Source organism: Mauremys mutica, chromosome 2, assembly GCF_020497125.1.
Source record: "Mauremys mutica isolate MM-2020 ecotype Southern chromosome 2, ASM2049712v1, whole genome shotgun sequence".
In the NCBI taxonomy this organism is placed as follows: Eukaryota; Metazoa; Chordata; order Testudines; family Geoemydidae; genus Mauremys; species Mauremys mutica.
The window spans coordinates 113357141-113371351 of NC_059073.1; the positions used below are offsets into that span (position 1 = coordinate 113357141).

Here is a 14211-nt window from a genome sequence, read left to right on the forward strand (position 1 = left end):
GGCATTTGCTCAATAAAACTAAATTATCATTTGTGCATAGGTATACAACAGCTCAATACAGTCGCTCTATACAATACACTTATTAGTGAAAACTGTTATAAGTATTTTAGAGAGATTGGAATATTTTAACTTGGCACTAAAGGCTTCATGATTTTTTTTAACCTGCCTACCAGATGTATGGTAATAAATGGTCACATGTACATAAGGGCTGTTGTTTGGTTTTGGTAGCTGTGTGTCTTTAGAGTAAGGAAGAATGAGATCCTTATTCTGATTACATTTCAGCTACATCTGTTTCTCTTATACTAATGGAAAAGAGAAGAGGTCTGTTCAGTAAAGAGAACTTACAGCAAGTAAACTTGTGGATAAAACTAGCTCATCATAAACTGATAAGTGAAGGGTGTCTCAGGCTGAAAAAACGAAGCCAAATAATTGACTCCACAAATTTTTGACTGGTCTTGAATTTGTTTTTGAGGGAAATGTCACCTTAATTGTAAATATAGTGTATATTATATAAAATACATATTTCTAATCTTAACTTCAGTAGTTTACTAATATGTTAAGGTTTACTAATATGTCATACTAAGTTTGTTTCTCCACATTGTATATCTGGGACTCATTTTTTGCCTCATACAATGCAATTCGCATATGAGTCAGTTGTAGTTGAATGTACCTACAGTAATCTGAGGTCAGAAATGGGCTCCTTGAGGTACACTTAAGAGTTTTAATTTGAGTATATTCTGTGTTCAGATGGATGTAGTTATGTGATAACAATAATTTGTTTATTTACTTTAATATTCACATATGTAGCATTACTGTCACGCTAAGCTTTTTATATGCAGTTTTCCTGTAAGTGATAATGAAAAGAGAATGAAGTAAATGACTCTTCTTTCCAAGTGACTTTACTGTACACTTCTAAAACCGCACAGCTATTGTATCCCACAGATCAATAGGAGCCCTGAGCTGTGCCTACATAATCAAAATCTGTTGTGTATTTAGAATTACAATACTATTATATGACTGTGGAATAATGTAATGTGGTAAGAAAGTTGCATTGTATGTAAACACCCCCTCCCCCAATACTTGTAACTCTGATATTTAATTTAAAAACAAACGAACAAAAAAAAACTACGTTGGAGACAAGGCCTCACTACCAACCTAGGTTTTTTTCAGTTTGTAATGCTCAGTTATGAATGCACAAAAAGGGCTTAAAATGTCTTTACAAGAGAGAGTGTGTGTGCATGTGTGAGCAAGAAATATGAGGATACTATTTATAATTTTTCATATTCTCGTGCAGAGCTAGACAGCAGAAGGACTGTAATCTCCTCTTTCCAGAGTGTTAACTGTTCACCCCATATTGAAGATTATGAATATAATTGTGGCAAAATTTCCCTATGTCACAATTGTCTAGGTCAATTTATGCTCTTAATATATTTGGCTTGCGTTATTGGTTGTTGAGTGTTGTTAATGCTATATCACAATAGCTCTTGTCAGCTGCTTGTGACCGCAGGCACTGGGCTGGAAACAGATGCATCTATTTCAACCTTCCAAGCTTTTCTCAGTGCAATGAAGTGAAGTGTGCAGAAATCTTTACTATGTCACTGTCCTGTTGTGAGAAAGAATAGGAAACTGTACTTCCAGATGCCTTATTTGAAGTAGGATGAGAAATGCATATAAAGAGTTCTAGAAACATTGTAAAAATCCCTTCTCAAAACCACTTTTTTGGCTAGCATTCTGCCACTACGATCTATTTAGATGTGTCCATGGCTGCTTCAGTGCCCAATCACTTTTTAGTGATGAAAAATATGTGAAAGATTGTCATCTTAAATGCATTTTAAAAACAAAACCCAAACTCTTCCAATAGCTCTTCCCCATTTCACATTGGTTTGTCACTGAACTGATTTCACCCCTACTCCTCAAAACTTCTGATCTGATGTGCTTATTTGTGGTCTCTGTATAAATTAGTCCTTTTTTTGTGGGACTCACTTAAGCTGATTTAACCCTTGCTTATACTGAGCACTAAGTGATACTGGCGGTCACTGTAGACAGCTCGATGAAGACCTCCACTCACCCCGGTCTACACTGGCGGGGGGGGGGGGGTCGATCTAAGGTACGCAACTTCAGCTACGTGAATAGCGTAGCTGAAGTCAAAGTACCTTAGCTCAAATTACTTACCCGTCCTCACGGCGCGGGATCGACGTCCGCGGCTCCCCCGTCGACTCCGCTACCGCCACTCGCTCTGGTGGAGTTCCGGAGTCGACGGGCGTGCTTTTGGGGTTCGATATATCGCGTCTAGATGAGACGCGATATATCGAACTCCGAGAAATCGATTGCTACCCGCCGATCCGGCGGGTAGTGAAGACGTACCCTTAGTGTGCCATTGCAAAATAATTGTGGCAGGCTCAAGAATCACTACTAGCCACATTCAAAAGAACGGATAGATGTGCCAAGTCTCTCCTGAGGGTTTTGAGGATTTCTAATCACATCTTGTGCTAGCATCACTCATGATAGATATGCTTGAGGGGCGACTGATAGATGCAACCTGTCCGAAAGTTTAAGCAGACACTGCTTCACACACCCTGGCCATGTCTGTGGTGATGCGAAGCTCCTCCTGGCTCCAGTCACTGGGTTTAACCAGGGATGTTCAAACAGTTATGGAGGATCTTCCCTTCAAGCTCTGTGACCTTTTCAACTCCAAGACCAATGAGGCCCTCCATTTGTTAAGACTCTCTGGCTATCGTGTGCTTTTTGGACTTGTACACTTCAGCCCCAAGGAAAAAGCAAGCCAGGCCTCATAACTGCTTCAGACAGTGCCCTCTGCCCATAGTACTGTAACCCATAGAGGGAACTGGAATCAGTAAGGAAGAAACAGATTTGAGCTGGTGACCCTCCTGCCACTTCCTCAGCTGCTGTGCACTCTGCATCTTCCTCTTAGCAGCAGGTTTAACACCACTGAGAGCCTGGCAAAACCTACAGAGGATCTGGACCCATTCTCCCTCACCCCCTTTTTGGCAACTCTTTTTGGTCTTTTATTCAGGAGGCCTGGGCGGGAATCAACAAGAACCAGTGCATTTTCCTTTGTCAGCAAACGGTATTGCATATAGTTTTAGGTCCTTTCTACCCTGGACCGTCCCTCCTCAGGAACTCTTCTCACATGACACTATTGAAACAGGAGCCTCTTTTGTAACTCGGAGCAATGGAGAAAGCACCTTAGAGTTCAGGAGCAAGGGGTTCTACTCTCATTTTCTAATCTTAAAAAAGAAAGGGTATTGGTGCCTTCAGGGCCTCAAGTTCATCTGTCAGTTCAAGTTCAGGATGGTGAGTCTGGTCTCTGTAATCCCCTCAATTCTGGTTTGTGGCTCTCAACCTTCAAGAGGCCTATTTCTACCTGTTTGTATGCTCAGCATACCTGAAATACCTCAGATTCTTGGTAGGAGAGACTCACTACCAAGACAGGGTCCTGCCCTTTTGGTCTTTAAGGGCGTGGCTGTTGTGGTAGCATAAGTGGAATGGCAAGGTATTCAGGTCTACCTGTACCTTGACAGTTGGCTAATCTGAGGGAAATAATCATAGCAAGTGACCAGCTCCATGCACATAATTCCCAAGACTCTTTGCTACTCTGGGCCTCAAAATAAACAGAAAAATCCACCTTTGCTCCAACTCACAGCATAAAGTTAATAGAAGATGGATTAAATTTGAGGTCAGTGAAGACTCCCACAAAAAAGATTCCAGACTATAGTGGACCTTTTCAATCAACCACCTGCAGGCTCGTCCAAAGACTTTGAGTGTGCCTCGTGCAGGCTTGGGTCTGAGATTGCAAGGCCAGCAACTAGAAGAGGAGAGAAAAAGTGCATCCTTTTGTGTGTAAACTGATACAGAAATCATCAAGAGGCAATAAACTCCACAATACCACCGTTAGAGCAATTTTTCAAACAGAACTATATTAGAGTGTTTTCCCTCTGCACTTTGCTAGGAGTATATTATCTTTTCCTGACAGTTGTGGACCTTGCCACAGTCCTCTATGCCTTTTGTCACTTTCAGACCGGATCACTGTATACTTAAGGAGATGCAGAATGTGATGGTCCGTTTACTTAGCAGTTTTATACTTCAGCTATAGCTGCTCTGGCTTTGATTCATTTCAGGTTTTAATTCAAGGTGTTTGTTTACATTCGCTAGCATTGGTTATCCGATGTACTTTTTTTTATTATGATAAAGAACATTGTATAAATGGGGTTTGTTGGAATAATGGGAGGACCAATATTTTTTTCTAATAAGGAAACTTATAGTCACCTTCCAAATACAATAATGGTTTGGCAGGGTGGGAGGAGGAATGGAAAGCACCTTCCAAATGCAAGTGAGCTGACAGCCCACAAGGTGATTTTCTTGATTCCAACACTTCAGGTTGCTGGTATTGACATATGGCATCTCTCCAGAATAAATATTGCTTTTGGAAAAACTAGCTGAATTCTTTCGTAATGGTTAAACTTACTGAAAATCGGGCCCCAAATGATATGTTTAATTTAGACTTCTGTGGAGTTTACAGACTGTAAATTTTATCATTAACATTTTAAAGTTAAAATGCAAAGCAAAAATTGAAACTGAGTTAAAGCCACACTTCTGTGCTGAATGTAAATGTAAATTCTGTAAATGTAAATTCTGCATGTAAATAAAATCTAATTAAGGTTTTAAAATATTTTCTCTTCCATATGACATCCTCTTGAATCTTCCTGAAGGGAGCCCAAAATGCATCATTTTTTGACATCACGAATGCTATTGATGTTTCATAAGTTGCAATGAGATTTCTGGCATTTGTTGATGTCCTTCAGTTTGAGACCTTCAGTGACCCAGGAAATATTTAAGGGGATTTATTAACAAAAAGGAAGTGAAAATTTAATCAGTCATTTGACTTATTTCTGTGCTGCGTCTGCCTTGCAGACTAGTTAGTGAGAGCATTAAACACATCTTAAACTTAACTTCATTTAATTTTTTCTTTGGTACTGTTTTAAATCTCCCCCCTCCCAACCCCCCTACAGTGAAATTCAGGCTTCTGTTTTTATAAGGGATGTTAAAAAGTAGTGTTTAAAAATCTCTCTCTCTTTCACACTCACACACACACCTACCTCTGCAACTCTCCAACTGTAGCCACCATGTATTTGCTTTTGACTCCAAGTGAAGAGAAATGTAGTGCAATCTAAAAAGTGCAGACTTTGAAGACAAGGCAGGTGGTGGTATAAGGGAGCCCTAGAATTAGGTTGTTTTGAAAGAGCTGCTAGGGTGGAGTCAGAAGTCCCAAAATGTTTGAGAATCTAGTAAGAGATGATGTGTCATACTGGCACACAGAGTCAATGGGAGCACTGACTAAATGGACAGAGGAGAGTAGAGGGCCTTTTTCCATCTCAATGCCTGTTCGTATACAGCAGACTGCATGGGGATGAAAGTTCCTTCCTGATAGTCTATTTACTCTCCGAAGCTGCTTTGAAGATATGCACAGTTGAACACTAAGGAGTTTGATCATTGTATTGATAGTGCTGCACAATGCTGTCCTGGTAATGGCAGTGTCAAATGGACTATGATCATACAGTGTTTGTGATTAGTTTTGAACTGTTGTTGTTCGGTAACCATTAGTGCTGCTACACGGTAAGCAGATTGCTGCTGCTTGGCATGCCTTGGAGGGAGACAAAAAGAGATTCAAGGAGGAGGCTAAAATGGAAGTGAGGAAAGGGTGACTAGAGGGAGTGAGGGAAGAGTGCTGCTAGCAGTTGCCTGGTGGAGACAAATCTCTGATACAAAACAGCTCATGCCATCAACAGGAGTATTTTGTTGGCTTGGAAAAAGGGGTGGTATTCTCTCAGTCAAAACTGGAATTTCTGCCTCGATCAATTCTTAAAATCTTACCTAAATATTGAAAAAATATCTGTCACGAGTTTAATAACTCTAAGTGTGACTGGTTTTAGTGTGCTGCTGTTCTACTGGTGCTTCTCAGCATCAATTTAGGTCAAATCATGCTGTCCTTATGTGAGTAATAAGGCCTTGGCTACACTTACAAATTTGCAGCGCTGCAGCAGGGTGTGAAAACACACCCTCTGCAGCGCTGCAAATTGCGGCGCTACAAAGCGCCAGTGTAGTCAAAACCCCAGCGCTGTGAGCGCGGCTCCCAGCGCTGGGGCTTTGACTACACTGGCGCTTCAAAGCGCTGCCGTGGCAGCGCTTTGAAGTATAAGTGTAGCCAAGCCCTATGATAAGCAAAATTTGTTCATCTACATATGTAGGGCTAAATGCCCTTTCCCACCTATGTAGCTCTGCTGCCTAGGATGCTCTTCAAGTGGAGATAGGAAGTCACAGTGGGGAAAGGTGGTTGTGATATATTCACTCCTATTTTGTGTAGCTTTCTCTCATCATCTGCAGCTACTATAGCTGAGTGGGACTTTGCTAGACAAATAGGAGAGTCAAGGGAAACAAACCTTATGTTACCACACCTTTGGGACTTACAGTGCTTAGCACATCATAAATTGCAATGGTTGGAAGCAGCAGAATGAAGAGGAGAAATAGAAATTGTCCACATAATTTATTTTTATACTGATGCAGAGATGCAGAGATTTATGCAAATGACCCCTAGTAATGCCAGTTACAGTAACTTGTATAAATTCTGTAATACAGAGATGAGATTATGCCGCTAAAATTATGCCATTTTTTTTTTTAAGGAATGGGAAAAGATTTTCAGTGTGATCCCCAAGCACTTTTCTTCACCCTTTGTACACTGATTTGGAATCGACATTTGCAGTTTTCCACTAAGCTAAAGATCTGCAGGTTCATCAGTTTCTAATTGGAGTACCTCTGAAAAATCATGACCAGAAGAATATTGGGAATCATTAAGGGATAGATAACTATCATGTTGCCTCTATATAAATCCCTGGTACGCCCACATCTTGAATACTCTGTGCAGATGTGGTTGCCCTATCTCAAAAAAGTTGTATTGGAATTGGAAAAGGTTCAAAAAAGGGCAACAGAAATGATTAGGGGTATGGAACGGCTTCCGTATGAGGAGAGATTAATAAGATTGGGACTTTTCAGCTTGGAAAAGAGACGGCTAAGGGGAGATATGATTGAGGTCTATAAAATCATGACTGGTGTAGAGAAAGTAAATAAGGAAATGTTGTTTACTACTTCTCATAACACAAGAACGAGGGGTCACCAAATTAAATTAATAGGCAGCAGGTTTAAAACAAACAAAAGGAAGAATTAGATAAATTCATGGAGGATAGGTCCATCAATGGCTGTTAGCCAGGATGGGCAGGAATGGTGTCCCTAGCCTCTGTTTGCCAGAAGCTGGAAATGAGCGACAGGGGATGAATCACTTGATGATTACCTGTTCTGTTCATTCCCTCTGGGGCATCTGGCACTGGCCACTGTTGAAAGACAGGATACTGGACTAGATGGACCTTTGGTCTGACCCAGTACGGCCATTCTTATGTTCTTATTGCCAGGGATGCTCATTTTTGGAAGGGAGGAGTTTTGTAGCCTTGTGTTTGCTGTTGGTATCCTTTGTGAACTTTCTCCTGGTCTGTTCAGTATTATTAATGCATTTTTTGAACATTCTGTACTGTTTTCATCTCGCCCTTGCAGGACTTCTCACTAATGGCTCATCAAAGGGATTAGGACCAGGATCAGAACAGTCAGAGAACGAGAAGGATGATGCATCGCAAGTGTCCTCAACTAGCAATGATGTTAGTTCTTCAGATTTTGAAGAAGGGCCATCAAGGAAAAGGTTAGTGGCGTTCACAGTTGCCAACTTTCATGCGGTAAATAAGCACCCCGATTTTCACAATAAGCCAAAAATCAAGTTAATCCCATTTCAGAACAAGGCAAAAACAAGTCAATCCCTAAAAACCCCAACACTCTGTGACTAGATCCCCCCAGCGTGCAGTCCGGGACTGTGGTGGGCCAGCTCTGCACCCCGACTCTCTTCTCCCCCCCTCTCATGCCCCCCCCTTGCCAGGAACCAATATTAAAAAAAAGAAGCTACAAACTAGACAAGCTACAAGCCAAAAACTAGCCAACAAGCAGTTCACAAGCCAATTAAGCCAAAAACAAGCCCAATTTCTGCATTTTTTCCCACAGGTTTGGCATGTCTGGTGGTGGTTAAGAACTCAAATAATCTTTTAAGAGTAGCACTGCAGCCTAATGTAAGGTTATAATTAAGTCCATTAATAATGCTTGCATTGCCAAAATCTACCGTACCATAAACAGATGTTCAGATGTAGAGTGTTTCATGCAGCTATAGGGATATGTTAACATTTTGGGTTCATCGTCCTGCATCCTTTACAAAGTGGGTGTTCTGTAGTTTAGCAGCGGAAAACATGGCAATGTCGCTGTCATTTTACTGAAGTTGGGTGATTGTTAAATGAAATCTTTACTCAGTATTTTTTGGGTCTATCAATGTGAATGTCTGTGTTTTCGTTTACTGGATCAAGATAATGTAACTTCAACAAACAGGATACATTTGTGTCATTAAATTAGAATTACTTTTAGATTTGCTTTGAAAATTAAAATGGTTACATGTTAAAAAGGTTTAAAATAAATGCAGACTCTGAGAATACTAGCTGTATAGTGAGCCTCACCATAAAGATGCAGGTTATTGTCTGTAACTATTACTCTGAGCCAGTGGTCCCCAACCTTTTTGTGGCCAGTAGCACATTCATGTTTTCAGAAGAGTGTGGCGGGCACCAACAATTACTCACATACAGGGCCGGCTCCAAGCACCAGTGGAGCAAGCACGTGCCTGGGGCAGCACATGCTACGGGGCAGCATTCCGTCCGTTCTGCAGAGTCAGAGCGTTTTTTGTTTTGTTTTTGTTTTTTCGGGGTTTTTTTATGCCAGTTCTGGGCAGTGCAGAGAAGCCGGGGAGAAGCCGGGAGGACAGAGAACACTGGCGCCCGCAGCCTGCAGCCCCGGAGTTCTCTGTCCCCAGCAGGCGCGGGGCCCCGGCTTCTCTCCCCTGCTGGGCACTAGGCGGGCCCCGTGCCTGCCAGGGACTGAGAACACCGGCGCCCACAGTCTGCAGCCCCGGAGAAGCTGGAGAGAAACCGCAGCCCCGCATCTGCCAGGGACCGAGAACACCAGCGCCTGCAGCCTGCAGCCTCAGAATTCTCTGGCTGCGGCTTCTCTCCGGTTTAAGCCGCGGCCCCGCGCCTGCCAGGGACCGAGAACACTGGCTTCCGCAGCCCCGGAGTTCTCTGTCCCTAGCAGGTGCGGGGCTGTGGCTTCTCTCCCTTGCTGGGTGCTAGGCGGGCGCACATAAATGCCCTGGCGGGCGCCGTGGCATCCGTGGGCACCACGTTGGGGAGCACTGCTCTGAGCTAATGCTGTGGCAATCTGGCTCCTATTCCTTAGAAATCAGTTATGAAATCCCTGTTGAACTCTCATTATGCTACAATCTTGGCCAATTCCTAAACATACAAAATGTAGGTTAAAATTGCAGGGTTTAAGCCAATTTTTTGTAGAAAATATGCTGAAGGTGCAGTCAGAGGTCTGGTATTTTCTCCCTCTTGTATAAAGAAAGAACTAAAATTGTGTGCCTGAAAAGTGTATTATAAATAAGCTTTTGGCAAAAATTGATTTTTATTTTTTGTAATTTCAATGGATAGTATCAATTTTTATTTTTAAACATTTTTTATTATCAGTTTTATTTTTCTCAAGTTGTGAGAAATTATGGGTTTTAAGGATTTTATTTTTATTGATTTGAATTTTCACAGTTTGGGGAAATGAAAGGGGCTAGGATTAGAGCAACACTGTGGTTTCCCAGGGCTGCCGAGGGACCCAAGTCACCTGGGCGCAAGGTGTGGGGGTGGGTCGCCATAGTCCTGGCCCAGCAAAGCAGAGACCCCCCCCCCCCCCCGCTATGGTCACAAGGAGCAGGATGAGCCCTGAATGCAGGTGAGGTCACCCTTCTGCTGAATGGCTCCTCCTCGGGAATTACTCCCAGCCATTGAGTGAGAGAGCAGGACTGTGACAGCAGGCTGCAGGTTGCTCCCTGGGTGACAGTGGGGCTGGTGACCCTGGATTCCTGAAGTCACTAGGTGCGGGGGAGGCTGCACTTGATGACTGTTATTGATATTGATTTTATTTGTATGTATGTATTTAAATGTATAAGCCTTCTTATAAATCCCCTGTACCTCCCTCTGCAAAAAAAACACCCCAGAATAACCCCCCAAAGCAAAATTGATTTAAAAATAAATATCTACTTAAAACATAAAACAGACTTTTTCACATTTCTATTTCCTAGGTAACCTTACAATTTGTTTGGGAATGTCTTGGGAAGTCTGAGAAAGGGGGTAAAGAGAATGGTCCCCCCCCCCCGCCAAATTAAATGAGCAGAGTTTGCCTTTGGATGTGCATAAGTGCTCCTGTATATGTCTCAAGACAAAATTTGCATTTAGTATTTTGTACCGATAGAAATGTTGCAAGGGCAAGTTGCACCATAGAAGTGTAGAAGGTAACCTGCAAAAGAGAAATGAATTAGCTGTGTGCCCTTTTCCCCTTTTTTATGTGAGGTATAAAGAAGGCTTGAAAGTCTTTCTGTTTAGAAATTTAAATATTGTTTAGCATATTTTTCCTGGGAGACTCAGCATGCGATTCAGGGACTAGTGGAATTGTGACATTACAAGTACTTAGGAAGTAAAACTGGGCAGTTGGGAGGTAATGGTTTTTTTTAGAAATACAATTAAAAACTTTTTTTTTCTAAATACCTATTTAATTCAAGCACTTGAGATATAATAAAAAACTGGGAGGAGGCCTTTGTTAATGGTTCACCACCACCATTGTTAAGGGATGTGAAAGTCCCCACTCCATTTTTTTTTGGTCTCCAACGAACAAAAATAAGTAACTTGAGACTCTTGATGTTTTTGAGATTTAAAAAAAAAAAGCCAGCTGAAAAATCCCTAATTTTTTTGGCTTTTGTGGAAGTGGGAGAAACATTTCAGTTTTACTTCACCTATCATAGAGAAGCACGACCCTCCCCCACCACAAAAAAAAAATATTAAACACCCCACCACCAATCCTTTTTGCCTGTGGAATTCACCTTTTTATATAGAACCTTCCTGTTTTCTGTCTTACACACTTTTTTTTGTCTGCTTTCCTCCTCCCTGACTCCCTCTGTGTATATCTATCTACCTTCTGATTTTGCCCTTCTGCTCTTTGTGCTGCTTCTCTCTATATTCTCCCTTCCCCCAACTACCACATTCTTTGCCCCCTCTTTTCTATTTCTCTATCCCCTCTTTTCCATTCAGTATTATATATATTGTATCTGGTACCATTTTGTTCCTCTGCTTCTGAGCTGATGACATTTTAGGAAATTATACCCCCCCCAGTGGCCCAACTTCTCAATGTTCCTTTTCAACGTTGAACAAGACTGATGACCTGTTGCCAGCTGAGATATTCATTTAAATGATGAACGTGCCAAAGCCAGACTATCCACCATTTTCTCAGCCCAAAATTAGAATGTGCATTGTTCTTGGTCTTCGAGAAATGCTGCGCATTATGATGAGCAGCATATACAATGGAACAAATTTAAACGTTTGCATAGATAGAGAAGTATACACCTTTTGGGACCTGTGCTATTTAATAAAGTAGGCTTAGTGTCTGGTAGCACTGTTTTGAACTATGTATGTGTGTAAATCACTATTTATCCTGTGTGTGTGTGTTGCAGGGTGAGGGAGGTTTTTGGGAAACTTTAACCCATATTCTATACAGTGAAAGGTCACTTGTATAGCCTGTTCTCTTATCTTATTTAATGATATATAGAGAAGAGGATGCTAAATGGCTATTCAAAATAAATACTGGCAGATGTAAGATTTCATGGTTACATAGTTCTAGTTATCTACGAAGTCTTTCTAATTGAATTTCATTTCAGATTTGTCTGTTAAAGGATTCTTTTCCCACCACAGCCCCCTCCCCAATCAGAATACTTTTACAACTTTGTTTATTTTGCATTTCTTACTTAAGTTGAAATAGTCTTTACCTGAACTGCATTGGGCTTGTTGATAGTGCAGGTTATATTTGGCAATGCTTTGTATTCCAGCCAGTGTTTATACATAAGTTATACGCAGGAGAGTAACTGTTTAGAAAATGGAGCGCTGCTTCATTTGGCTAACCTCAGACTTTTGGCCGATTTTTTCCCCCCCCCTCCCCTGAGGACTTCTTCAGAAATGTCAGGCCCTGGGCTGTGCTGAAGGTGCAGCCATGAAAGCATGACATGACATTGAATAGAAAAGTGCAGTGGGTCCTTTTCAGTTAGGCTGCCAAGAAGACCGTTGTAGAGATGGACTACTGTTTGGATTTGATTGATGATCATAGGGGTCATTGAAATGAAGGTTTGGAAGTAACTTTTGGATTTCATCTAGTCCATCTCCCTGGCTGATGCAGGACCTAGTTCATCTCTGACAGGTGTTTGTCTCACCTTTTCTTAAAAATCTTTCATGATAAGAATTCCACAACCTCCTTTGGAAGCCTGTTCCAATACTTAACAATCCTGATAGAACATTTTCCCTAATATCTAAATTAAATTTCCCTTGCTGCAGATTTCTTCTTGTCCTATCTTCAGTGAACATGGAGAACAATTGATCACTATCCTTTTTATAACAGTCTTTAACATATTTGAAGACTGTTATCAGGTCCCCCCTCAGTCTTCATTTCTCGAGACTAATCAGGCCCAGTTTTTTAAACTTGCCTTGTAGGTCAGGTTTTCTAAACCTTTTATCTTTTTTTTTTTTTCTTTTTTAATCTGCTTTCCTGTGGGCTCTCTCCAATTTGTCCATATTTTTCCTTAAGTGTGGCACCCAGAATTGGACACAGTACTCCGGCTGAGGCCTCACCAGCACCAAGTAGAATGGAACAGTTACCTCCTATGCATACGAGACTATTGTTAACACACCTCAGACTGGTATTAGCATTTTCACAACTGCATCACTCGGAATGTCCAAGACTGTGAGTTACCTGGTTATGAGGGAGTCTTTCTTGTGGAGCTGGGTGTCTGTGCCTGTACACCACTGACCTTTCAACTACTTAAGCATTCTCCTCAGGACTCTGCTGGTCCTGCTTTGCATTGCCCTTCAGCTACAGGATAAAAGAGGAATTTTGGTGCCTTGTCCTTATACTCCGAAGTCCATTCTTTTTGTCTCCAGAGTCAGGATGCTCTTCCCTGTTGAGTTCCGATCCCCCTGTCAACGTGTTTTTCCTGTGGACGTTACATACAAATGGGGCTTACTTTGTGTTGGTTTTACAATGCTTAATTCACATGGGAGACAAGGCAGATAGGTGATTTCCCCATCCCTTTTGTCTGGCAAAACCTGCTTGTCTACCCTGCCAGGGACACAGATTCTAAATGTATTTTCAATACATACATACAACTTCTTAAACATCACCCATACACACATCCCACAGTGATTAGGTGCATCGGCATGAGGTAAGCTTCCACTAGACACCTTATACAAACCTTTGTGCATAAATTAGTTGAAAGCATTGTGTTAAGTGTAGTGAGTTTGTGAGGCCTGATATAAGTTGGTGTAACAACAGTGAACGCTTTGTCATTTGGCATGGAGGGGTTCTTAGGATTACAATCACATTGTTGAGTGATATTCAATTTGTGATCCACTATAACCCCCAGATCCTTTTCAGCAGTACTACGATCTAGCCATTTATTCCCCATTTTGTAGTTGTGCATTTGATTTTTCCTTCCTAAGTATAGTACTTTGCACGTGTCTTTATTTAATTTAATCTTGTTGATTTCAGACCAGTTGTCCAATTTGTCAAGGTTGTTTTGAATTCTAATCCTGTCCTCCAAAGTACTTGCAAGCCCTCTCAGCTTGGTGTCATCTGCAAATTTATAAGCATATGCTCCACTCTACCCAAGTCATTAATGAAAATACTGAATAGTACCTGACTCAGGACAGACCCCCGCAGGATCCCTCTAGATGCACCCTCTCTTTTCCACAGCAAATCATTGATAACTACTTTGAATAAATTTTTTCCAACCAGTTGTGCACCCACTTTATAGTAATTTAATCTAGTCCACATCTTTCTAGTTTGCTTATGAGAATGTCATGTGGGATTGTGTCAAAAGCTTTACTAAAATGAAGATAAATTACTTCTACAGCTTCTTCCCTATCCACTAAGCCAGTAATACTGTCAAAAAAAATTAAGCTGGTTTGACATGATTTG

At 41.4% G+C, this 14211-nt stretch overlaps 1 protein-coding gene across 1 annotated transcript in view; it reads left to right on the top strand.

Annotated features, from left to right (window-relative positions):
• JARID2 (jumonji and AT-rich interaction domain containing 2) overlaps positions 1–14211 on the top strand; it is a 315297-nt gene that overhangs the window by 164847 nt on the left and 136239 nt on the right. Inside the window, exon 3 of the mRNA XM_045005897.1 lies at positions 7621–7762. Coding sequence (XP_044861832.1) covers positions 7621–7762 — 142 coding nt within the window. The remainder of the gene's footprint in view (positions 1–7620; positions 7763–14211) is intronic.